The 23,812-nt window shown below is 42.6% G+C and overlaps 1 protein-coding gene across 7 annotated transcripts in view; it reads right to left on the bottom strand.

Annotated features, from left to right (window-relative positions):
- Positions 1 to 2,588: 2,588 nt before the first annotated feature.
- The window catches only part of ATP7B (ATPase copper transporting beta), a 78,259-nt gene continuing 57,035 nt past the window's right edge, over positions 2,589 to 23,812 (bottom strand). For 6 of the 7 annotated variants that reach the window (XM_075128263.1, XM_048848826.2, XM_048848848.2 and 3 more), the window contains 11 exons: positions 23,408 to 23,562; positions 23,070 to 23,204; positions 20,422 to 20,616; positions 19,242 to 19,424; positions 15,750 to 15,948; positions 13,785 to 13,931; positions 11,757 to 11,899; positions 9,873 to 10,076; positions 9,658 to 9,775; positions 7,640 to 7,742; positions 2,589 to 5,306 (listed from right to left, as the gene is read on the bottom strand). In XM_075128263.1, coding sequence (XP_074984364.1) covers positions 5,042 to 5,306; positions 7,640 to 7,742; positions 9,658 to 9,775; positions 9,873 to 10,076; positions 11,757 to 11,899; positions 13,785 to 13,931; positions 15,750 to 15,948; positions 19,242 to 19,424; positions 20,422 to 20,616; positions 23,070 to 23,204; positions 23,408 to 23,562 — 1,847 coding nt within the window. In that variant the 3' untranslated portion in view covers positions 2,589 to 5,041. Of the gene's footprint in view, positions 5,307 to 7,639; positions 7,743 to 8,495; positions 8,548 to 9,657; positions 9,776 to 9,872; positions 10,077 to 11,756; positions 11,900 to 13,784; positions 13,932 to 15,749; positions 15,949 to 19,241; positions 19,425 to 20,421; positions 20,617 to 23,069; positions 23,205 to 23,407; positions 23,563 to 23,812 lie in introns of all 7 variants that reach the window. The other variant, XM_048848835.2, reaches the window with a different exon arrangement.

The raw sequence follows: 23,812 nt of genomic DNA, 5'->3' as shown, positions 1-23,812 counted from the left end.
AATGATGTCCCAATGAGGAATAAGTCTTTCTGTTAACTTTTTAGAAGAGGAAATTAAATCTGGCGTTTCAGTATTAGCTAATGTAACATTCTTCTATTCCATTGTATCATTTTACCACCTACTCATTGTTTTCTTCACACAAATGCATCAAAGGAAGTATGTTCCTGGCAAGAATACTTGGTCATAAAGAAGGTGAAACTAGCTTGGGTACAATTCAAGCTGAATCTCTGCCTAATTTGGCTGAAAGGGAGGGATGGGGAATATAGAAATTATTCCACCCATTCTTACAGGAGTTTTCAAATGTGCCAAAAATATTTTATACAAATATGGAGCAATCATGTATGAGGAAATAGTTGTGTAAAAGCTCACAAGAAACATGCATTTTTTAATTTTATTTTTTGCACTATAACAAAAGTGCCTATCCCAGGCTCTAGGGGCCCTTAAAACATGCAATTTTTAAAAATTAAGACCACATAATACCTGGCTCGGATATAGCACTTTTCATCAGTAGAGCTCCAAGTGCTTTACAAAGAAGGTCAGCACCATTATCCCCATTTTGCAGATTGGAAAACTGAGGCACGGGGAGATAAAGGGACTTTTCCAAGGTCACCCAGCAGGCCAGGGGCTGAGCTGGGAATGGAAACCAAGTCCCCTGAGTCCCAGTCTAGTGCTCTACCCATTAGTCCATGTTGCCTCCCAGATTTGCCCAAGTACTCCCAATACAAGATACCCCAGCAGCAGGAAAAAATTTAAGTAAGAACTTAACACCAACCTCCCATTGAATATCGGGGCCTAGGTTATTCATCCTCGGATGTCTCACTTTATATTTTTCCAAGATGAATGTTGGCCCCACTCAAGTAATAATGGTGGTATTGAGGTAGTGCATAGCAGACCCAGTCATAGACCAGGATCCCATTGTGCTAGGTGCTGTACAAAAACAGAGACACTCTTTACTCAAAAAGCTCACAATTCAAGTAACTTCCTAAAGTTTAAAGACAATCTTGCATCTAGTCCCATGCACCCTCATACAGCGCCACTCAAGTCAATGGGGGCTCAATGAGAACACAGGGTCCACTCACATGGAACAAGTTTCAGGACCAGGGCCTCAATTTTTCCTCCCTGTGTCTAATTATTCAAGGCTCCATTATATTATTTCTCAGTGAGGTTTGAAATAGTTCTTAGTTTAGGACATGATGCAAATTTAATTAGGGTATTTATCCCTTCTTTCAGCTCATTAATAAAGACATTAAATAAAACCTAAAACTACTCCTTGCTCCACCCCATTGGTGCGTTCTCTTTATTTGGTATTGTCACCAATTTACAGTCCTCTAACCAGTTTCCAGTCTCTGTTATATTGTAACAGTCTATGCCAGTATCCTTTTCAAGTAACCTTTGATGACATAGTAACAGATGCATTAAGAATGGCTCAATATATTGAGCTAGTCTTGATCCAAAGGAGTTTTGTTGATGGAACAAGATATATCTTTAAACTGCAATTTGATTTTAAAAAAGAAAAGAAGCAAAGCAAATCTGTCTGGCATTATCTGTGCTTTAGGGATGGGATTTCAGCAGGAGCAAAGTTAGGCCAAAAGTGATTGCTTCTGAAAGCTGCATCCTATCAACCTGGGCTACTCACGGCACATCAGATGTGCAGATTCTGCGGTCCAATAGCTTCTGTTTAATCTCAGATTTTGTTTCACTTACCCAAAAGAGAGAGAAAAATGTGACAAGAAACCCAGATTTATTCTACAGATTGATATGAAAAATTTTAAATTAGTCCAAACAATAGAAAACCTCTCACTGGGACCAAGACCAGCCAGGTATTGCATGTTTTACTGGATATTTTTACAGTTGTATACTTTTAAATTATCTAAAAAGTTTTTATAGTTTTGAAACGGAAATGTGAAAAAAATCAGTGTATTACATCCTAGCAAATGTTGTGATTAGTCAACAGAGATGAATGGGTCATTTACAGGAACCTAAATATAAGGAAATTATTAAAAAGGACATGCAAAGGATAGAACATTATGATTAGAACCAATTTCCAATGTTATGAACACAACACTCTTTCCCTCAGTCTGCTGGAGTGTGGACATTTACTTTAGTGGAAACATGATTTGGCCCTTTGCAGGGAAACTGGCAGACTTTAAACCAAACCAAACCAGTGCTTTCACCACTGCCCAGGGCAATGATTTGGGATCTTTTACCAGGGTAAAATCCTGCCCCACTTCCCAACTTCAGATTTTTTTACTTCAATGGGGCCAGGATTTCACCCACTCAGCTCACTGAAGCACCTGACTCCAAATGCCCTGACTAAGAGACAAGTATTGGAAGGTGAATTTGGAAACAAAGTTGCGGTGATTAAGCTCATACTTTAGCAGCATGAGAGAAGGCTTTTCTCTTCCACCTTGATTTGTTATTACACTAGCCCAAGCAGGGAGATAAAACACTACAAAAATGTTAAAGCTCCATTTAAATAAATTCCAAAGTCTTCACGGGCTATAAACCAGAATAGGATTAAATGACAAACAGCTAGCACTGCTGAGATGATTCATACCAGAATAAATGAAAGTCTGGTGGCCATGCACTATTATCTCCATTTTTAATCGGTTTACACTTTTATTTTAAACGACCAACAAGCTGTGTTATGTGATGCTATTTAAACAGTACAGTAATCTCAAACCCTTTCCCCCCCACCCCCTCCAACCACCCTGGAATCCCATGAACACTTGGTCATGCTCTGTTCTCTGTTACATCACTATAATTATTGTTATATATACACAATTGCCTCCTAGTGGCAATTTTTAAGCATTGGCTGTAGTGTTTGTGGTCCAAGATAAACTCAGAGATGAAGTAAGAGTCCCTTTTAGCTTGACGTGATCTGTAATAATGCAGTAATTTTTAAAGGGGATAGGGTGAGTTTTCAGGCATGGACTTTACTTTAAGCACCCAGCTCTAACACAAGATATCAAGAGGGATTTTGAGTGGAGTTACAGATGGGCTTTAACCTACTACTTCTTTCTCACCTGCCATTTGCACAGAACAGCCTCCCAAACCCTGCCTCTCTGTTGAACCTTGGCTTTTGAGGTGTCCCCACAACTTCCACAGAGTCCTTGAAAAGCACTGTTAGCTAATCCATCAGCACAGAGACTGAGCATGTCACCTCTAACATTCTAGCTCCCATCAGGACCAAGAACAAAACACTCCAAGTCGGAAAGCATCTCGTCAGTGCATTAGCATGAGCGTACCAATAATTGAGCCACCAGGATGGCTTACACTGCCACATTTATGCCACTCTGCACAAAGAAATAGCTGAACACTGCAGTTATCAGGAGTGTCAAAAGATTCGACAAAATGGTGAGCTATCCTGAACCAGAGTAAAACACAGAGAGGAGCTGTCATAAATATAAAGGGAAGGGTAAACCTCTTTAAAATGCCTCCTGGCCAGAGGAAAACTCCTCACCTGTAAAGGGTTAAGAAGCTAAAGGTAACCTCGCTGGCACCTGACCAAAATGACCAATGAGGAGACAAGATACTTTCAAAAGGGAGGAGGGAGAAAAACAAAGGGTCTCTGTCTGTCTATATGCTGCTTTTGCCGGGGATAGACCAGGAATGGAGTCTTAGAACTTTTAGTAAGTAATCTAGCTAGGTATGTGTTAGATTAGGATTTCTTTAAATGGCTGAGAAAAGAATTGTGCTGAATAGAATAACTATTTCTGTCTGTGTATCTTTTTTGTAACTTAAGGTTTTGCCTAGAGGGATTCTCTATGTTTTGAATCTAATTACCCTGTAAGGTATCTACCATCCTGATTTTACAGAGGGGATTTCTTTACTTCTATTTCTATTAAAAGTCTTCTTGTAAGAAAACTGAATGCTTTTTCATTGTTCTCAGATCCAAGGGTTTGGGTCTGTGGTCACCTATGCAAATTGGTGAGGCTTTTTACCAAACCTTGTCCAGGAAGTGGGGTGCAAGGTTTTGGGAAGTATTTGGGGGGAAAGACGTTTCCAAACAGCTCTTCCCCAGTAACCAGTATTTGTTTGGTGGTGGTAGCGGCCAATCCAAGGACAAAGGGTGGAATATTTTGTACCTTGGGGAAGTTTTGACCTAAGCTGGTAAAGATATGCTTAGGAGGTTTTCATGCAGGTCCCCACATCTGTACCCTAGCGTTCAGAGTGGGGAAGGAACCTTGACAGGAGCTCAAACTCTGTGGATTTCAACAGGAATTGCAGGGTCCCCGGTGCCTTGTAGGATCTCATCCCATGGGAAAAATCTGAAGACATAACAAATGTCTAAAGGTGGAACTTTACTGGGAAGAAAGGGCTCCAAAGAACACACAGGAGAAAACTGGAAAACCTAAGAGGAGTAGTTGCACACAGCAAGCAAGTTTGGCAAATGGAGGCGTTTCATAAAATACAATTAGTGATGCTATAAGATACATGGTCATCTTTGAAACAGAATTTTACAATTTTTATGCACAGCAAAATATACAATTAATATATTTTTGTGCTAATCAAACACACACATGTTGTCGGAGCCCTAAATATAAAATTTTCCCATGTTGAGATGACTAGATTTGATTCTATGTAAAAATATGATCCCCAAATATAGAGCTATTTGATGTCCGGTTTAATGGTTTTCACTTTCTGCCAAATTCATTTTCTAGGTCGTTTAATTTAAAAATCTTTTCACAGAAGTTCCATAAAGAAGCACAAGAGAGTCAATGAGACTGGACAGGCTGGGGTTTTGATTCTCAGTAACTGATCCACAACGTAGGGGTCCTGTTAGGCTTTGTGGACTCCAACTTCCCACTGTGCAAGAAGTAAAGGGCATAATTCATTGTAGGGTCTCAAGCTTTTTCAATGACTGGAAATTATTTGTGAACTGACAAAATCATAATTCACACAATCTAATGCTGAATTTCTGAGCTGCTTTGCAAACTGGAACATCAGGGTTCCATTTATACTTATGTGGGTCTTGTGGTCATCGCTGCCAATGGTGAAGAATCACAGTGACTTCATGTTTAGTGATGGGATGCAGCATTTAAATGTACTGTTCTTCATCTCGGTCATTAGTGAGCAGTGACCACTTGCCACCTTCTTCCTCTCTAAACAAACCATGTCTGTGCAGCTTGTTTGAAGTCAGAGAGGAAAGAGACACTTGACTAATCTGATCCCAGGCAGTTGGCCTGGGTGAATCCCGTCTCCTGTCGTCCATCCCAATGTGAACACTGATTTGGGAAGGAGTCAGTGGCTTCATGTGGCCTTGAGCTTTTGCTTCATACCTTTCAGTTCCTGGCTTCTTGTAGCTAGGAAAAGTGGAATAGGAAAGTTTAGGATCACCCAACAACTTTAAGAGCCTGTGTAGAGAACTGACAACAGTGTCAGAAGATGTCGGACTTTTGTGATTAATCATTAAGACTACGATTTTGTCAGGGAGTCCGTGACTTCCAGAGACCTCTATGACTTCAGCCTGCAGTGGCTGGGAGCTACAGGGTCTCCCCACAGCTCCCAGCTGCCACGGGCGGTGGGGGAACCCGGCAGCTCCTGGACGCCGTGGGTGGCAGGCCCCCCAGAGCTCCAAGCAGCAGCGGGACCCTGCAGCTCTGAGCCACAGGTAGCAGGGACCCTGAAGCTCTGAGCCGGGGCCCCCACAGCTGCCCAGCTGCTGCAGGCGGTGTGGGGGCAGCTCCTAATTTTGTTAGGGATATTTTAGTAAAAGTCAGGGACAGGTCACGGGCTTCCATGAATTTTTCTTTATTGTCCTTGACCTGTCCGTGACTTTTACTAAAAATATCTGTGACAAAAATCTTAGCCTTAATCATCTGCTACTTGCACTGCAGAAGAAGCATTAATGACACAGTATTGGTCACATCGTGGACCATTTCCTTGGTGGATCTAGTAGACCCTTATACTCTGGGACAAGAAAAGCCCAGGAGTGGCAAACATTTTAGATTCTCTCCACAGGTGTTTTGAAAAAAAAAGAAGCTTCTAGCCTTTCTGGCTGCTAAGATAATTATCCTGCACAGTATAAGGCATTACTGTCTCCTTGAGTCCAGAGCCATATATATTTTGCATGATTCTGCAACACCTTGCCATAATGACCTCTAGTATTAGAATATAAAAGTGTAGAATCAAATAAGATAGAAAACAAAGGGAAGACCTTAGAGAAATTCCCCAGACTTTGGCTAACCAATCCCTGGAATTTTGGGAGGGGAAAATCCCTGCAAATACAGGTCTTGATCCTGCAGACACCTGAGCTTATACTTAACTCTACTCAAATGAATACTCCCACATTGACTACACACAAGTAAAAGTTAGGCATGTGCTTAAGCGTTTGCAGGACTGGGGTCATAATGCCAGAAGTGATTTCCCATATTAGATCCTATAAAAGAATACAGTCAGAACCACCTAAGGTACAAATATGCTTTGTTCATTGTCAGCCTTTATTGAAGATGTGTGTCAATTTGAGATGTCTGAAAGTAGCCTGGTTTTCAGAATGTGGGTGCTCAGCACTTTCTGAAACTGTCCAGGTGTCTCAAGTAGACACCCAAAAATGAAGGCACCCAAAATCACTAGTCATTTTATAAAAATATTCACCTCTAGTTACAGTTCAAAAATAGAATCAGGCAAGAAACAAAAAAACATGGCCTGTGACCTGTCCATGACTTACAAGATTAAAACAGGGGTATTTATGGTATGGGGGTGGGGTGGGTGGAGGGAGGGGATCCCGTGGCATCAGCTGCTGGGGGAGAGCCCCAGGGGGTCCACAGCTGCTCCAGCTGCTGCCGGAAGGTGCGGAGCCCTGGGGGGCCAGCCACTGCTCTGGCTGCCCTGGGACAGCTGCCGGGAGCTGCCCAGCTGTGGCTGCTCCCGCTGCCCCCGAGCCAGCTGCCCGGGGCTGCCAGAGTAGCAGCCGGTGCGGCTGGCCATGGGTTCAGGGCTGCTCCAGCAGCTGCCCGAGCAGCAGCCAGTGTGGCTGTCCCTGGGGCCAGCTGCTTGGGTGGCTCTGGGCCCCTGAGGTCAGTCACACTGGTTGCTGCAGAAGTCATGGAGGTCGCAGGAAGTAACGGAATCTGTGACATCCGTGACCTCCATGAAAAACATGGAGCCCTAACTATGAACGACCAAATGCAATAAAATAAATGCACTTTCCTGTTGCTTCCCCTTTCCCCCTGCTTCTCTCTGGCTAATTTATAGTTGACTAAAGAAACAGAAACACCAGTATAAATCCATTAGTAACTCATTTTTAAAAAGCATCAGTTAATGCTGAATTTTAATGGAACAGCTGTTTGAATGATTTGCCATCATTAGCTCATTTGATATTCACCAAAAAAACCCCACTGATCATCAACTCAGGTACTATTTAAGTGGATCTCAAATACAGCAGCACAGGTGTTGTGTCTTGTCAAAGTTTTACCCTCTATTTAAGGAATAATAATTGCAGTAGGAATATATCAAGCATTCTCCTCATAATGAGATGGCTCTTTTTGGGAGGAAGGGGACCAAGGATTAGGTAAAATAGCTCTCAGCTAAAGGATCACTTGGTAATTTTAAGTTTATGGCAGCCCATAGACATGTCTCTAATCTGAGCTCCAAAACCAATAGTCTAGAGTTGCTAACTGCTTTGTGCAAAACTTGCCATTTCAGTTGCAGGGAAGATAGCACCACAGATACTGAAGAAGCTGCCATTGCAGCTGACCCCATCCATGGCTGCAGAACAATTCCAATAGGCATGAACACCCCTAACAACAGAGAATATATCAGATCACACATACATTACTAAGAAATGTAGTCTCTTAAAATATAGAATATTCTGTCGCTTTAATTTTAAAATGGGAAAGTCCAACCGTTAAATGGACAGACAGTCCCACCACATGACTTGTGCGGACTTCTATAAACAAGGACATACCAACATAAATTTACATGGGGCTTTTCAAAACATGGGCTCTCAGTCGTAGAGTTGGATCCAGATGGGGAGACACTCTTGCGCCCATGAGAAGTGCTTTGTGCAGATGCAAGGATCTGTCCCTGCCTGGATCCAACTGCAGGACTGTGGTCAAAGGTAAGACGTGCTATTTGTCTCTCTCTGCTGCTATAGCAATAAAGCAAAGCAAATGAATGAGAAAAGCCTGAAACAGTTCAGGTGAGGGAGGATTGTTGAGGATAGAGGAGAGGACTGCTCTAAGACATAGGTTTTAAGGAGGGATTTGGAGAAGGAAAGGGTGCTTCATGGAGGACAACAGGAAGAGCGTTCCAAGTTTCATGATAGAAAATAGGTAATTTGGGAGTGGGGGGGGGTTGCGGAGAGGGAAGGAGACAGAGAAAGCAGTAAGCTGAGAGGACTATAAAATAGAGAAAAGAGAAAACAAGGGTAGGAGGCAAGATTATTTAGGGCTTTGCAAATGAGAAATCTGAGTCAGTTATGGGGATGACAGGAATCTGGTGGAGGGACTCAAGGAGGGGACATAGTCATAGCAGTGGGAGAGAATGTTTACCTTAGCAACAGCACTCTGGACAGACCTAAGGGGACTTTGTGAGGCAGGGAAGCTAGAAAGGAGAAAGTGACAGTAATTAAGGCAAGATGATGACAAGTGTATGAAGAGGGTTAGCAGAGGGAACAGGAAGATTTTTGAGATCTGAAAAAGAAAGAAGTGACCCTTTCAGTGGTCTGATTAGCTGTGTGTCTCATTGTGCTTTACACTGTGCTTAAAAATAAAAACTTAGGGCCTAGTCCTGAGCGCCTGAGTCAATGCCCTCAAGATTTGTAAGAAAGGCAGCCAGTTAGCAATGGCTGGGTTGGAGGCAGATAGGCAGCCCTCTCCTGCCATCCTTCATCTCACTTGACTTACACCGGAAGCAGTCTGAGGCAGGGCTTATTTCATTGTGTTTATACAGTACTTGAATACAGGTTCAAAGGTGGGCTCACGGTGAGTATTAGGATTGTTGTATGCATGTATAAAGACAGCCCTCAATGCCATAGCAGAGCATCAGATTTTGATATTTTCCAAGAGCTGTATTCTTTAACACATGCCTGGGAGGCAGACTGATTATTATCTCCCTTTGACTCACGGGGTTTATGTGATTTGCCCAAGGCTGCACAACCAACGGGATTCAGGGTTGCTGCAGCCATGTTGTTCCCAGGATATGAAAGAGACAAGGTGGGTCCAGCTTCTGTCATTGGAAGAGACACTTTTTAGCTTCACGGAGCTCTTCATGTCTGGGGAATGTCTACATTAAATACAAGTCGGGATAGATTGTTAAGCATGAGGGGTTCACTCATGCTGTAGGAGACCACTTAAAAAAAAAACCCACTAAAAGCTACGGACTTAACAGAGCCACTGGCAATATGGCTCACTACAACAATTTGTAACGCAACTTACTGCTGGCTAACCCTGAACTGTCCACTTCCTTTTAAGTGGTCTCGCTTGTGTGAACCCCTTATGCTTAACAATCTGTCCAATCTTGTATTTAGCTGTGACACTCTGTGTAGAGCTCTGAAGGAGAGCTCTGTGAAGCTCAAAAGCTTGTCTTCCACCAGCAGAACTTAGTGCAGTAAAAGATTATCGCGCCTACCTTGCCTCTCCCAACAAATTGGAGTCAGATCTGAAAGCAGGACTCAGGAGCTCTTTGACAAGCTGTGAGCCAGCAGTCACCTACCTGCCGCTATAGGTATCCCAAGCAGATTATAAATTAAGGCAAGGACCAGATTTATTCGTATTCTTCTTACTGTCCTCTTTGATAGATGAATACTAGCAACCACGTCCAGTAAGTCATTCTACAAGACAAAAGCACAGACAGTTTTTCACAGTCCCACCCAGGCACTTCTCAGAACCGACACAAGGAAGAAGATTACATTGAACAACTGAGCTCACTCGAATAAGAACGACGTCTGCAGCTTCAATGGCAACATCCGTGCCTGTTCCAATAGCAATGCCAATGTCTGCTCCAGCCAATGCCGGGGAATCGTTGACTCCATCTCCAACCATGGCAACCTTCTTCCCTTCGTTCTGGAGTTCCTGAACCTTTGCGACTTTGTGAGAGGGCAGAACCTCAGCAAAGACCTTTTTGATGCCAACCTACAACAAGCAGGGAAAGGAGAAAAAACCCAGCAGAGTAGAAAGTATAAATGACCCTTCTGATATGCTTTAACCACAGAAAAGAAAGATTAAAAAGTGATGATTATTCTGGGGTCCCCCATGCTTGAACTCCATTGAGGGCTGCACTAGCAACTTGCGTGGACTCTGAAGGGAAACACAATTTTCAGAAAATGGGACTGAACGCAGTCACATCCAGAGCGTCAGCTGCAGAGACTACAGATTCCAGCAAGCATTGTTCCTCCTTGATTCAGGCACTGCATAGTACTGCAGCTCCTACTGTAAGGCTTCCTTGGCATAACACACAAGGCAAGTGCTCTAAGGGTTAACTCAGTCATTTCTAAACAGGTAAGTATTGAAGCGCTGTGGCATCCCCTTCCCCCAATATTATGTATTATTTATGTTACTGTAGCACTTAGGAGTCCCAGTCAGAGGCCAGGATCCTGTTGTGCCAGATGCTGTACAAACACAGTCCCTGCCCCAAAAAGCGTATACTGTAAGTATATGATGAGAGACAGAGGGATAGAGATAGATGGGGAATTACAAGCCTTTCACTTCACTCGTAACATAGGAGTCATAAAAAACAGGCTTCTAGATTAGTAAATATAGTGAAACCTTCGTTATTCAAAGATCTCAGGAAAACATAACACACAATATACAAGAAGGATTACAAGTGTCGTGCATGAGCAAAAAGGAGCTGATATTACTGTAATAGACAAGGTGATTATGAACCATGCTATTGTCCGGTTTTGCTATTTCGTGGATTACTTAAATGAGTAATTGAAGGCAACAGTAGGAGCAACAGTAGGAAAAAAGGACAGTAGAACAGAGGGAAAGATGGGAGCATCAGCGTGAGAGAAAACAGAGAAAGGGTAGAGGAGTGGCTAAGTAGAGCGATGATGTAGCTATCTTGGTAGGTGACATTGATGGGCTATGATCAGATACATTTAAGCCACTGTCTGCACTTTAGAAAGCAACCATTAGTAGTAACAACTCTGCTTAAGGGGCTGATCCTGTTACCACTGAAATTAATAGCAAAACTCCAATTAACTTTAGAGGAAGCAGGAGAGGGCCCGAAAGGAGTTTTCCGATGTCACTAGAAGGAACACTACCTTTAAGTGAAAGGAAGCAGGAGGCTAACCATTAGGGGTGAAATCACTGTCAAAAAACAAAAGCCTGCATTATTCTTTTTTCTCTGGGGAGCTTTTGCGAGCTGTCCTAGGACTCAGTTATTTGAAGAGGACTTCATGGTATGCCCAACTTACTGCTCACTTCCAGTTCATTTAGCAACTTCCTTCTTGGCACCATCAAAATGGTTTTACGAAGCTGTGCCTATGGCTCATAAATTCACAAGAAAAGAGTGCAAAGGGGTACAGCAACTACTGCATGTGGCTGAACAGCCACTGTGCAACACTGAATGCTCATTTGCGCTTCCATGGGAGCTGACGGAAGCTCCGAGACTCCCTTGTCTGCTAGCTCCCACTATAACTCGCTTGCATGAGCCTACCTAATGGTTAAACTCATGAGGGTAGAGATTATCTTTTTTCCTCCTTTGCGTAAAACACCTTGCACATCTACGCAAAGGCTAAAATAACCAGCAACAACAGTTCACTGCCCCTGGTCGAGTGTTTAGAACATTTGTTTTATACAGAAGAAGAGTACCTGAGTAGCAATTGCTTTTGCAGTTTTTCTGTTGTCCCCTGTTATTAGCACCACGTCTATTCCCATATTTTGCAGAGTGTGCACAGCGAGCGCTGCCTCCTGTTTGACGGTATCTGCTATCGCGATCATTCCACACAACGCACCTTCACAAGGAAACAGACTCAGTTAATTAAAGAGCTGCAGAAAGGCACGGAAAGCAAAGCAGGGCCACGGGCATGTCTACACTGCAACTGGGACATGTGGCTGCAGCACATGTAGATGTACCCAAGCTACCTTTGATATACCTGGATCGATTCATAATAGTAGTGAAGCCGCAGCAGCATGGACAAGCCCCACCTGCCCAGGGCCTTGGGTGCATACTCTATTGGACCACCCATTCTGCTGCTATTGCAACTCAAGCTAGCTTTGATCTAGCTACATCAAAAACTTGCTCAGGTGTATCCACATATGCTGCAAGAACACCTCCGGATTACAGCGCAGACACATCTCAAAGAAGCTAGTGTGATTCCCCCACCCTGCCCCTGCTTGTAAATAAATATATGTAGGACTATCAAATACATTACTTCAGCATTTATAATATTTTGAGTGAATTTAGTGTTCACAAATATAGTAATGATCACTGTCTGAAGACTGCTACAGTGCAAACACACACACACACTGCTCTGACTATATGCTTCTGTTCAGATCCAACATTTATCATCCTTATTATTCCAGTCCTGGCTGGCTTTTATGCATGCAGTGCCAAAATGGGCCATATGAGGTGATGGTTTTCTGATGACAAATGGGGACTTGGGCCAGAAATTGCGCTGGTGGTGTCATTCAAGTCTGGATTTGAATGCATGTCTCCAGAGGGAAGGAGCTACCTCTCTTTTGAGCCACCTAACTCCTCAGCAGATGGCTCTCTCAGAATATTTTTTTCTTTTTACATTACACTTGCCCTCTACCTGAGATAGCCTCGCTGAAAGTTGCATGCCTGCTGCCTGCCATGCCAGTCTGAAATATTTCATGTTGACAAGTACTGCAAGTTGTATTTCAAAAATTAAGGGCTTATCTGAAATGAGTCGCAGCCCCCAACTCTTTAATTACAGTCACTATTGCTGGTGGAATAGTGGTCAATCAAGGATTTTTTTTTATAAAGTCCTGCGTTACGGTGAGAAAGGGTAGTAAGTCAAGGGTGGTGATGGGGCAGCGGATGATCTCCCAATGGTAGGCCCAGCAACTGTAGAGCAAGTCCCTCTTTTTGATGCTGCTGGGAAAAAATAAGGGCATTCAGTCTTGCTGGACCCACTACTGATAACGGGCAGCAGGCTGAAAAGTTGAAGTGTCTACAAAAATAGCTCTAAGGTCGCAAAAGGATCAGACCAGAATTATTAGTTAATATTTATGTAACAAAGCCCAGAGGCCTCCTGTCCGGATCTGGGAACTGTTGTGTTAGACACTGTACCAAACGTAAGCAGCAGACACATGATCTGACCCAAAGAATTTACAATCCATTATTATTATTAGTAGTAGTAGTATTGTAGTACCGCTCAGGACCACAGTTGCGGACCAGGGCCCCACTGTGCTACACACAAGCCCCAACAAGTTCACAATCTAATCCATCTTTTATTTTGTGTTTCAACCAAACAAGAATGCTCATGTTTGACCATGAAACATTTTAAATGAGTGATAAGTGATGGAATAGGTCACCTTGTGATCCTTTAGATGACAACATGAAGGCAGGAAGGAAGCAGGTTTGCAAGTTGACTTCTGTTTTGGCAGCATCTCTTTTCAGAATGATGGTTCCAGCCAAAAGGAGACTCGGAAATTACTTTTTAATTAAAGCCATTTTGCAGATTACACATTACACACTTAGAGTTCACAAACAATTTATGGCCAAAAGGTAAGTAGCCTCTTGTCACTCTAACTTAGAAAGACACCCTCTAAAGTAATAAATAGTTGATATCTGATTCAAGCAGGGTTACTTGCAGGGTCAATGTGATGTGGTATTTATTTTTTCATTGCGTCACTTCAAAGAATTTTAATTACCATCTATAGCTACCAATATGGCTGTCTGTCCTTTCATTTCATGGCCTGTCATTGCATCATTAACATCACTGGATATAAGCAAGCCGTTCCGTTTCATCCATTCACGATTTCCAATCAGCACTGAGTAGGTCAGAGGGGCTGCTTCACCTGTGGTAAACAGAAATAAAAACCAGGAGGAGCTTAAATAACCATCCACAAGCCAGAAGGAGAAACCTCTGCAGATGGGTAAAGTCAGATTAGGATGCAATCAGTCACTAACCTGCTTCATCTTAAAAAGAGATACTTTGGAAACTAAGACAGATTTAAGCCTTATGATTATCTGCTCTGGCAGTGGTGATGTCTGGAATTTTCTATTACACGTCAATGATCCTGTAGCCTTTTAGATGGATTGAGACTTGCCTTGGTTTTGATTAGCAACAAAAACTAGAAAGTGTTACTCTCCTGTTCTGCCAAGACCTACTGGAATGGTAACAGCACTTCACATTATAAAGCTCTTTTCTACTTTGGATTCCAATCCTGAAAACACTTGCGCACACCAGTATCTTTATGCATGTGAACAGCCCCCTTGAGCTCAGTGGAAGTATTCACAGGCATAAAGACACTCATGCACAAAAGTGCTTGCAGAACCAGGGCCGTAGATATCCCAATTATATATTTCCAATGGTTTTTCACACAAGGTTATAGCAGAGGTAATGTTGGGAGTGGGAAGGAATGAGGAGTGCACAGGAGAGAAAATGATCTGGTAATGGAAAAGATGTTTCAAGACTTGTAAAGAAGGAGCAAGATAGATTCCACAGCCTGAAAACAAATCTTGGTGTCTATGCATCTTCCACAATGAGATCAACTGAATTGTCAACAGCAAAACATTAGTAGACAAAATGAGTTTTAAAAGGGACATAACTATAATTCTATATGTAAAATAAACATTTATCCCAAGGATACATGTGCACCCATTCAATGGTGCCTTTAATTCAGCACCTTAAGGGATATTTGAGAAGATAACCTTGTACACTTAATCCATAAAGTTAAAGTAAGCATGGGCTAAAAAGTGGCGGGAGGGCAGCAAGGCAAGAGGATAGGTGAAAGTGGGGACTGTTCTAGGGGGAACTATACTGCAGATTAGCAAATTGTGCTCTCCCCTGGCTTTCTTGTCTTTTCAAATGGAACTTGCTGTTTTGTTTTTATGTGGTATGAAGTCTGAATAAGAAATCCCTTGATATATTGGGGAGGGTTCAGAGAAGAGCCACACGAATGATTAAAGGATTGGACAACATACCTTATAGTGATAAACTAAATAGATTGAGCTTCTTGAGCCTAACAAAAGAGAAGGTTAAGGAGTGACTTGGTCACAATCGTTCAGTACCTACATGGGGAACAAGTGTTTGATATTGGGCTCGTCAATCTAGCAGACAGAGGTATAATGGGATCCAACAGCTAGAAGCGGAGCTAGACAAATTCAGACTAGAAATAAGGCGTACATTTTTAACAGTGAGGGCAATTAACCACTGAACAATTTACCAAGGGTTGTGGTGAATTCTCCATCACTGATAATTCACAAATCAAGACTGTGTGTTTTGATAAAAAAATATGCTCCAGCTGAAACAGGAATTAAGTCAGGAAAGTTTTATGGTCTATGTTATACAGGAAGTCAGACTTAATGATAACAGCGGTCCTTTTTGTCCTTAGAGTCTATGAATCTTACTACCTATTTGTCACATGTGCTTGCAAAGCACCCATCATTGTACTATCTAAGTACTCAGCTAGCTTTCCAGCCACATTAAGAAAAAAGAATATTGCTTTTCTCCCATGATACATTTTAGCTACTTTGTATTTTCTAACATAATCCCACCTTCCCTGCTGCAGGAAGCAAGTTCTAATTGTGTATAGCTATTTCACCGTGGCTGGTATTGTTGGTTTTTCAAACCTCTCTTTGTAGTTGGCTAAACGCTTTGAGGGCAGACATACCATCAGATTCAGAGACCATGATCGATGAACTGTGTCCCAGCGAAACCGTGCTGACACTGCTCAGGTAAGCATTCTGCTCACTCAGACTCTGCTCACTCTGGCCCAGTATAGCTTCCACATTGCGCACTTTACAGCTGATTCCACAGCCTGGGACTGCCTGAAAATCTGTGCAGTATCCCAGGCTCTCGGTGCCAAGTTCCTGCAAACATAATAATAATGAAAACTTGTAACACACTTTGAATCATCCAAGTGATGCACAAATATCAGCTAATTCATTCTCAAAACACCACAGAAAAGTTGGTCTCCTCCTCCTTTTTTTACAAAGAGGTAACAGAGAGAAAGATTAAGTGATTTGCTGGAAGCCACATGCAGCATCAGTGTCAGAACAGGGACTGGAAGTCAGAAGTTACTGGTTTCTAATGCTATTATTAGATTTCTAGAAACAGGGATCACCATACCAGATCAGATCTAGAGGTCCATCTATTCCAGTGACCCGTCACTGATAGTGGATAATATCAGATTCTGCAGAAGAAAAAACCCCATAAATGGAAAACCTGCCCATAAATAAGTACAGTACATAGTTGTCTCGTGCCCAAAGCGTGACTGTTTATATTCCTTATGGTTTTTTGATCCAATCTCTAATCTACCACTACACCATGCTGCCTCTTGGAAGGATCAACTTTCAACTACGCTGTTGGGAAGTATGAGCTTTTTTTTAAAATGACTACAGTTAAAAAAAGCCAGCATATTTAATTCTTAAAAGCTACTGGTTTGTCCAAGGGACTAAGAAACAGCTTGTCTCTGGTACTCTTTTTGGGACTTTTAAAGAAAATGAAATCTTATGATAACAGGCTTTATTATTGAATCAGAGGGAGAAGTTAAAGAATTGTGTTGTGACACGCAGTATGTACCCCGTAGAGGCCCTGAATGGGTTATTGTGTGCCTTAGAAGCCAGTTTTGTTACCTGGCTGCACCTGGAGCGACAGGCAGGCTGAACGGATCACGAAGCCCAGCTGGGCAGGAGCAGGCAGGTTAGTATGCAGAGAGGAAGTTTGTAGCAGATGGGAGTGGCAAGGAGAGAGTCTGCAACCACTTTCTGGGAACAGAGATGGTGAGGAGGAAGCCGGGATGGGAGGAGAATAAGCTCTAGGATCCTAACCCTGAAAGGCAGGTCAACCTAGGGAAGTTGCAGAGAAGAGAGCCTGAGAAAGGCTGGGTAGGAAGGAGCCCAGGGAAGCAGGAGCAGCAAGTGGGACTGTACCAGACCTCAGCTGCTGGTTATACGGTCTCTGGGCTGGAATATGGTGTAGTGGGAGGGCCACTGGCAAGGTGGCATGAGTCTGGAGAAGTGAACATTAGAAAGCACTGAGGCAAAGGTGTGAGAACCACTGGGCCCAGAGTCAGGGGTCAGAGACCTGACACAAGGTCTTGGAATTATTTGTTGAACTTTTGTTTGTTGAACTTTGTTACCCTGAAATGGGAGGACATAAATATTGTGACGTGGCCAGAGGGCCGAGTTACAGAAGAGAGACCAACGGAGCAACCATCAGGAGGGGGCGCCATATAGGAAGAGAGCCGCTAAGCCACGCCTGGCCACGAGGAGGAGCTCCTGCAGTGAGTGAACCACTTCACAGGATGCCAAGACCATTTTTTATAACTCCAAATTTATAAAGAGGAAATAGTCAAATTAAAAAGCTAATGGACCCTAATAATTTCCGAGGTATTCACGGAATTCAACAGAGCTACCCGTGGCCTATTGAACAGTCTAGCGATAGTTTGGAAATGCCAGTGGATATACTACAAAATATATTCAAATAGGTAAGGGCTATACATGCAAGCTATGGTCAGGTGACAAGTAAGGCATGTGATATTATAGAAGTGACTCACGCACAAGAAAGAGTGGATTCAAAAACAGCAACCAGGAGAAGATAGTCCATTTAAAAAAAAAAAATAAGGCAGGCATCCAGATCATTACCAACTAGAATTCTTCTCCTTCCAAGTAGGCATTTTAATTTTCTAAGCGTTTACCCCTAAAGGTTTATACTAGACGTGTTGGATATTCATATTGCTGCCAAATTTATCTTTTCATAAGTCAGTTAACATTGGCCAGTAGCTTTTATGTAAGCGTAAGGGGAGACTGTTATTTATGATTGCCTTCCTTTTGTGTTTCTGGTTGTGTTTTCATTCTTCCCGAAGTATTAGGGAAACACATGCCATAGATAGTATTTGCTGATTTGCACAGAGATGGGTAATCTCAGAGACTAGCCATTTGTCAGACTCAAAGGCTTGCAGTTCATGTGATACTTAGGTTTGTTAAAATCTTTCTGGCTAAATTTAGTGATCAGATAAATGACTAACAGAACTGGCTACTGTCAGGCAGTGTGTGAGAAGGGACTATACATGCTTCTTGTGAATTATTAAATGTAAAATCACCATTTCACCTGTCCATAGTCCAGTTCCATGTTCTAGGTACCCATTCTATGTATTTATTTGAAAGTTTAAACTCGGTGGCTGTTGCCAAGGCATCTAAATTATTATTACTATTACAGTAGCATCTAGAAGCTCCAACCAAGATCCTGGCCCCATTTTGTCAGACACTGTAACAAAAATCGTGAGAGACAGTCTCTTCCCTGAAGGTCTTAAAATCTAAATATGACAGACAAAGGGTGAGAGGTGAAGTGTCTTGCCCAGTGTCACTCACCAGATCAGAGGCAAAAACTGAATTAGAACACAGGTCTCTGAAATCTCAGCTCAATGCTCTTCCCACTAAACCATGCAGTTTCTTGTAACCCCACCAGTTATAAATCACAATGTAAGACTCCCCCCACCCCCGGCTGCAGCTCAATTACCCATTATTAAGAGTCATCAAAAGCTTGGCCAGAATAAATGCTGCACTGTAACCTGAAGGTCACCAAACTCAGGCTCTGGCAAATCAGAAGGGAAAGCAGATTCCAGATGAACTAGCCTTTTATTAAGAGGACCTGTCGTCAGCCAGAGGAAATTTAAAACCTGGAACTGACACGGAGACCGACTTAGCAGATCCTAACTCCCATGGTAGGAAGCATGTAACATCAGCACGTCGCCAGGTTAATTACTAGCTTACACAGCTGGAACTGTGATTCAACCCACAATGCAACAGTACTAACATCTTTCACTTAGGTCAGGCAGGGAGCTATGTTCACTGCAGACACTAAGATCCTATTCACAACCGGGAATGGAAAGTGGGAATCCCAGGTCTAAATCATTTAAACAGAAGCAAGAAGCTAGGGCTTGCCATTTCCTGACCATCATCAGGCTGGAACCCACATTCTCAGTGCTGTTCATAAACCTGGTTCTTCTAAGGGCTACTGCCCATGATCAGATTTAAGGTCCTAAAGGTTTGTAAAGATGCAGGTCTCACTGTGAAGCCAGGTCTACCCAGCTGTGTCTGGCTTATTCAGTGCAATACTGCTGCTCACACAGATATCCTTGGGCAATGCTTGAAATACATACCTCTTTACAGTATTTAGTGACAGCCACTCCTAAAGGATGCTCACTGCTGGCTTCTGCAGTGCCGACAATTGCAAGTACCTTCTTTAGGGACAGCTTAGCCGTGTCCCCTAGCAAGAGCATCCTCATGACTTTAGGAACGCCACAGGTGATGGTCCCAGTTTTATCAAACATCACAGTCTTTATCTGCACAAAATAACATATTTCAGTTACTGCTGTAATATTAAACTCAAGCACAGTGAGTATGAGAATGGTTGGAATATAATGTACAATATAATGTCTCTGTTCAAGTGTGTGTGTAGTTGAGAAGTATAATCAATTAATGAATGTTCATGAATATTTTACTTTTTATGCACACACAACATTCAAAATAGACACATCATCGGCAGTCAACCTCCTCTGCCAGTATAAAAAGAGAATAAGCTACGCAAGTTACAGGTGTCTATACCATGAACTGTCCTGTGCTCTAATTCTACCTAATATTCTTTTCCTTCTCTGAGTGATTGTCATTAAAATGTCAGCATTTACCATAAATTACTCCATCTTGATAAAATAGGAAATAACCACATTGTCGAAGTAAAACTGGGGTATTTCACTATATAATAGTTACTACAAGCATTGCAAATTTAACAGCGAGCAGCGTGTGCACAGAATTCACGAAATGTCTATTTAAACTCAACTGACAATATCTAAAGTATTAAATCGTGGCATCTATTTTCCTCTCTCAACATGAGAAGAACGGTTTTTAGATGCTGTACTAAAGACCAATGAGCAGCAGCATTTGTATGGTGCTTTGAAGCAGTTCAAACTTGAACTCATCAAATGTCACAAGATTCCTGAACCTAGGGAGGGAAGTACTTGTAGTAACCACTTGACAGCTGGAGTAAAGATGAGGAAACAAAAGGCGAAAGTGACTTGGCACAAGGTCATACAGCAACTCAGTGGCCCAGCTGGGATGAGAAGTCAGGATCTGCAGTCTCTCACCCCTTTGCTGTGACCATAAAGAAACACTGCCTCTCTCTGTGATTCTGAAAAGTATCTACCTTCAAAATGATAAGAGCAATGACCAATTTAAAAAAAAAAGTCATTTCCATAGATTAACAGAATTTGCTGGGAAATTTTGTTCTAGCTGGCAACCAGTATAAATGGTATTAATACAACACTTCCATGATGAGCTATTAACCTTGTGGGCCATTTCCAGGGGTTTTCCACCTTTGATGAGAATACCATTCTGAGCAGCAACTCCTGTGCCCACCATCACAGCTGTTGGAGTAGCCAAGCCCAAGGAACAGGGACATGCAATGCACAACACAGTGATTGAGGTTTGAAATGCAAACCTCACTATTACTTCAGCTTTTGAGAGGTGTTTGTTCTGATGCTGCAAGTAAAAAAAAAAAAAAAAAAAAAAGAGAGAGAGAGAGAAAGATGTTTGTTTGCTAACATAGGACACAATGTCTAGTACAGAGCAGTAATTTCAAACATGCATCTATCTGGAAATCTCAGATATAGAAAAGAAAAACAGAACAACAGATTATAGTTACCAGGCACACTGGGAATATTATATTCATCTAGCGGCAAGTCCCACCCTCAGAGCACAGATTGAGCAGCAGGGCAGCATGATATACTTTGATTTTGGTAAGGCTTTTGACACAATGATGCATAAGAAAACTAGAGGAATGTGGTCTAGATGAAAGTACTATAAGGTGTGTGCTCAACTCGTTGAAAGACTGTACTCAAATAGTAGTTATCAATGGTTTGCTGTCAAATTGGCAGGTTGCATCTAGTGGAGCCTCACAGGGGTCAGTCCTGGGTCTGGTACTATTCAATATTTTCCATTAATGACTTGGATAATGGAGTATATGCTTATAAAATTTGCAGATGACACTAAGATGGGAGGAGTTGCAAGCACTGTGGAGGACAGGGTTTAAAACTCAAAATGACCTTGAGAAATTGGAGAATTGGTCTGAATTCAATAAGATGAAATTCAGTGCAAAGTACTTCCCTTAGGAAGGAAAAAATCAAATGCACAACTACAAAATGGGGAATAATTGTCTAGGTGGTAACACTGCTGAAAAGGATCTAGGACAGTGGTTCTCAACTGTGGTCCACTGCTTGTTCAGGGAAAGCCCCTGGCGCGCCGGGCATCTGCAGGTTTGGCCAATCGCAGCTCCCACTGGCCGCGGTTCAGTGCTCCAGGCCTATGGGGGTTGTGGGAAGGGTGGCCAGCACACCTCTCGGCCCGCACCGCTTCCCACAGCCCCCATTGGTCGGGCACAGCAAACTGCAGCCAGTGGGAGCCGCGATCAGCCGAACCTGCGGATGCGGCAGGTAAACAAACTGGCCCAGCGCGCCAGGGGCTTTCCCTGAACAAGCAGTGGACCACAGTTGAGAACCACTGATCTAGGAGATTATAGTGGACCACAAACTGAATGAATCATCAATGTGATGCAGCTGCAAAAAAACCTAATGTGATTCTGGGGTGTATTAACAGGAATATTGTATGTAAGATATAGGCGGTAACTGTCCTACTCTGCTTGGCACTGGTGCAGCCCCAGCTGGAGAACTGTGTCCAATTCTGGGCACTACACTTTAGGAAAGATGTGGACAAATTGGAGCGAGCCCAGCAGAGAGCAACAAAAATGAGAAAAGGTTTAGAAAACCTGACCTATGAGGAAAGGTTAAAAAAACTGGCCACGCTTAGTCTTGAGAAAAGAAGACTGAGGGGGGACCTGATTACAGTCTTCCAATATGTTAAGGACTGTTATAAAGAGGACAGTGATCAGTTGTTCTCCATGTCCACTGAAGGTAGGACAAGAAGCAATGGGCTTAATCTGCAGCAAGGGAGATTTAGGTTAGATATTAGGAAAAGTTTTCTAACTATAAGGGTAGTTAAGCTCTGGAATAGCATTCCAAGGGAGGTCATGGAGTCCCCATCACTGGAAACTTTTAAAAACAAGTTGGACAAACACCTGTCAGGGATGGTTTAGGTTTACTTGGTCCTGCCTCAGTGCAGGTGGCTGGACTTGAGGACTTCTTGAGGTCCCTTCCAGCCCTACATTTCTATGACTTTATGCTGGGATCCCATTGGGACTGGGGGAGAAGGGATCCTCCACCAGAAGAAGTGGACAACCCGTTCCACAGTGAGCTGTGGCCAAAGGATCCACATAGTGGTAGATCCATTGGCATTACACCTCTCACCTGTCACGCCCCCAAACTTATTCCGTCCCCACACGGGCCGCCAAAATTTTGCTTATACCCCACTCCTGTGGAGATTTACCCCTTGGAGTAATAAGCATTGCAAATGCAAAAGTGCTGCTATGCAGATCTGTTCCCAGGTAATAATACAACCTGCTGTGTTTTCCCCTCCACTCGCAAGGATAAATATGCCATCTCTGGGATGCACAGCCTTCCACAATCTGTGAGCCTGGCAGGACCGTTTACGCGTCTTAAACGTAATCAATATGCCATTCATGTTTCTAAAGACCAGCTCCATGATCAGCAGCAGTGAAGGCAGTTTGCAAACCTGTCAGCAATTCCTCAGCTCTCTGGGAAATCCAGCTACTGGACCATATTCATCTCTGGTATATCTCCACCGATTTCATTTTTTGCCAGAATCCCATGCAGAGATGAAGATGGACTAACAACTCTGTGGAGGCTGGCCAAAAAACTAACTACATAAACATATTTAGTTTATTCTACACAGAAACCTAATGCATTTGAGAGTTGAGGGTGTTTGGCATCTGGCAGTATCAGCCCTTTGAAAAGTAAAAAAGCTACATTACTAATATGGAGTTGTTAAGAGCAAATATTGGGACCAACGGCACTACTTACAGGAAAGTATTTCTGAACAACATCAAAGTTTATAAAACCAATTGTGATCCACACTAGCAATGTCGCTGTTGAAATGATGATGATAAATGGAACAAAATATCCACTAAACTTATCAGCCAATTGCTGGATGGGTGCCTACAAAAATAAAACACAAAGATACTTGTTTTATGACTAAACCAACAAAGATAAGTACATAGTGGACATGATAACATCTACCAACCCTTATTCCATAACTGAGTTGGTTTTTTTAAGTCTGTTTCTTGCTCATTCTAAAACAAATATCACAACAGCAAAAGCCTTGCTGATTTACATACAAAGTGCAGTATTTTTATTTTTACCTTTGACATCTGAGCTTCTTCTACCAATTTCACAATTTGTGCCAGGGTGGTGTCAGACCCAACGTGAGTTGCATTAACGAGAACTGAGCCATGCGCATTTATAGAACCTGCAATCACTGTGCTCCCAGGTTTTTTAGTGACTGGCATGGCTTCCCCTAGGACAAAAGAGCAATAGGGTCAGGACAACTACCTGTAGTCTGGGAGCACAGGTACATAAAGATAGATAGCCTGCTACATGCTAAATAATAATTCAGTTTTGAACCATAATTTGAAAGACTGCTTTTTTTAAAAGGCTGTATCACTTTTCAGAAAAATGTTTTCCATGTTCATTTTCATAGCAAGAGCCTCAGCAACCATCCACTGCTTCTTTCTTGCTCACTTTGTCACTCGCTCCCCTCCAGAGGC

The sequence above is a fragment of the Caretta caretta genome, chromosome 1, assembly GCF_965140235.1.
Source record: "Caretta caretta isolate rCarCar2 chromosome 1, rCarCar1.hap1, whole genome shotgun sequence".
NCBI classification, from domain to species: domain Eukaryota; kingdom Metazoa; phylum Chordata; order Testudines; family Cheloniidae; genus Caretta; species Caretta caretta.
This window is presented reverse-complemented; position numbering and strand designations above follow the sequence as displayed.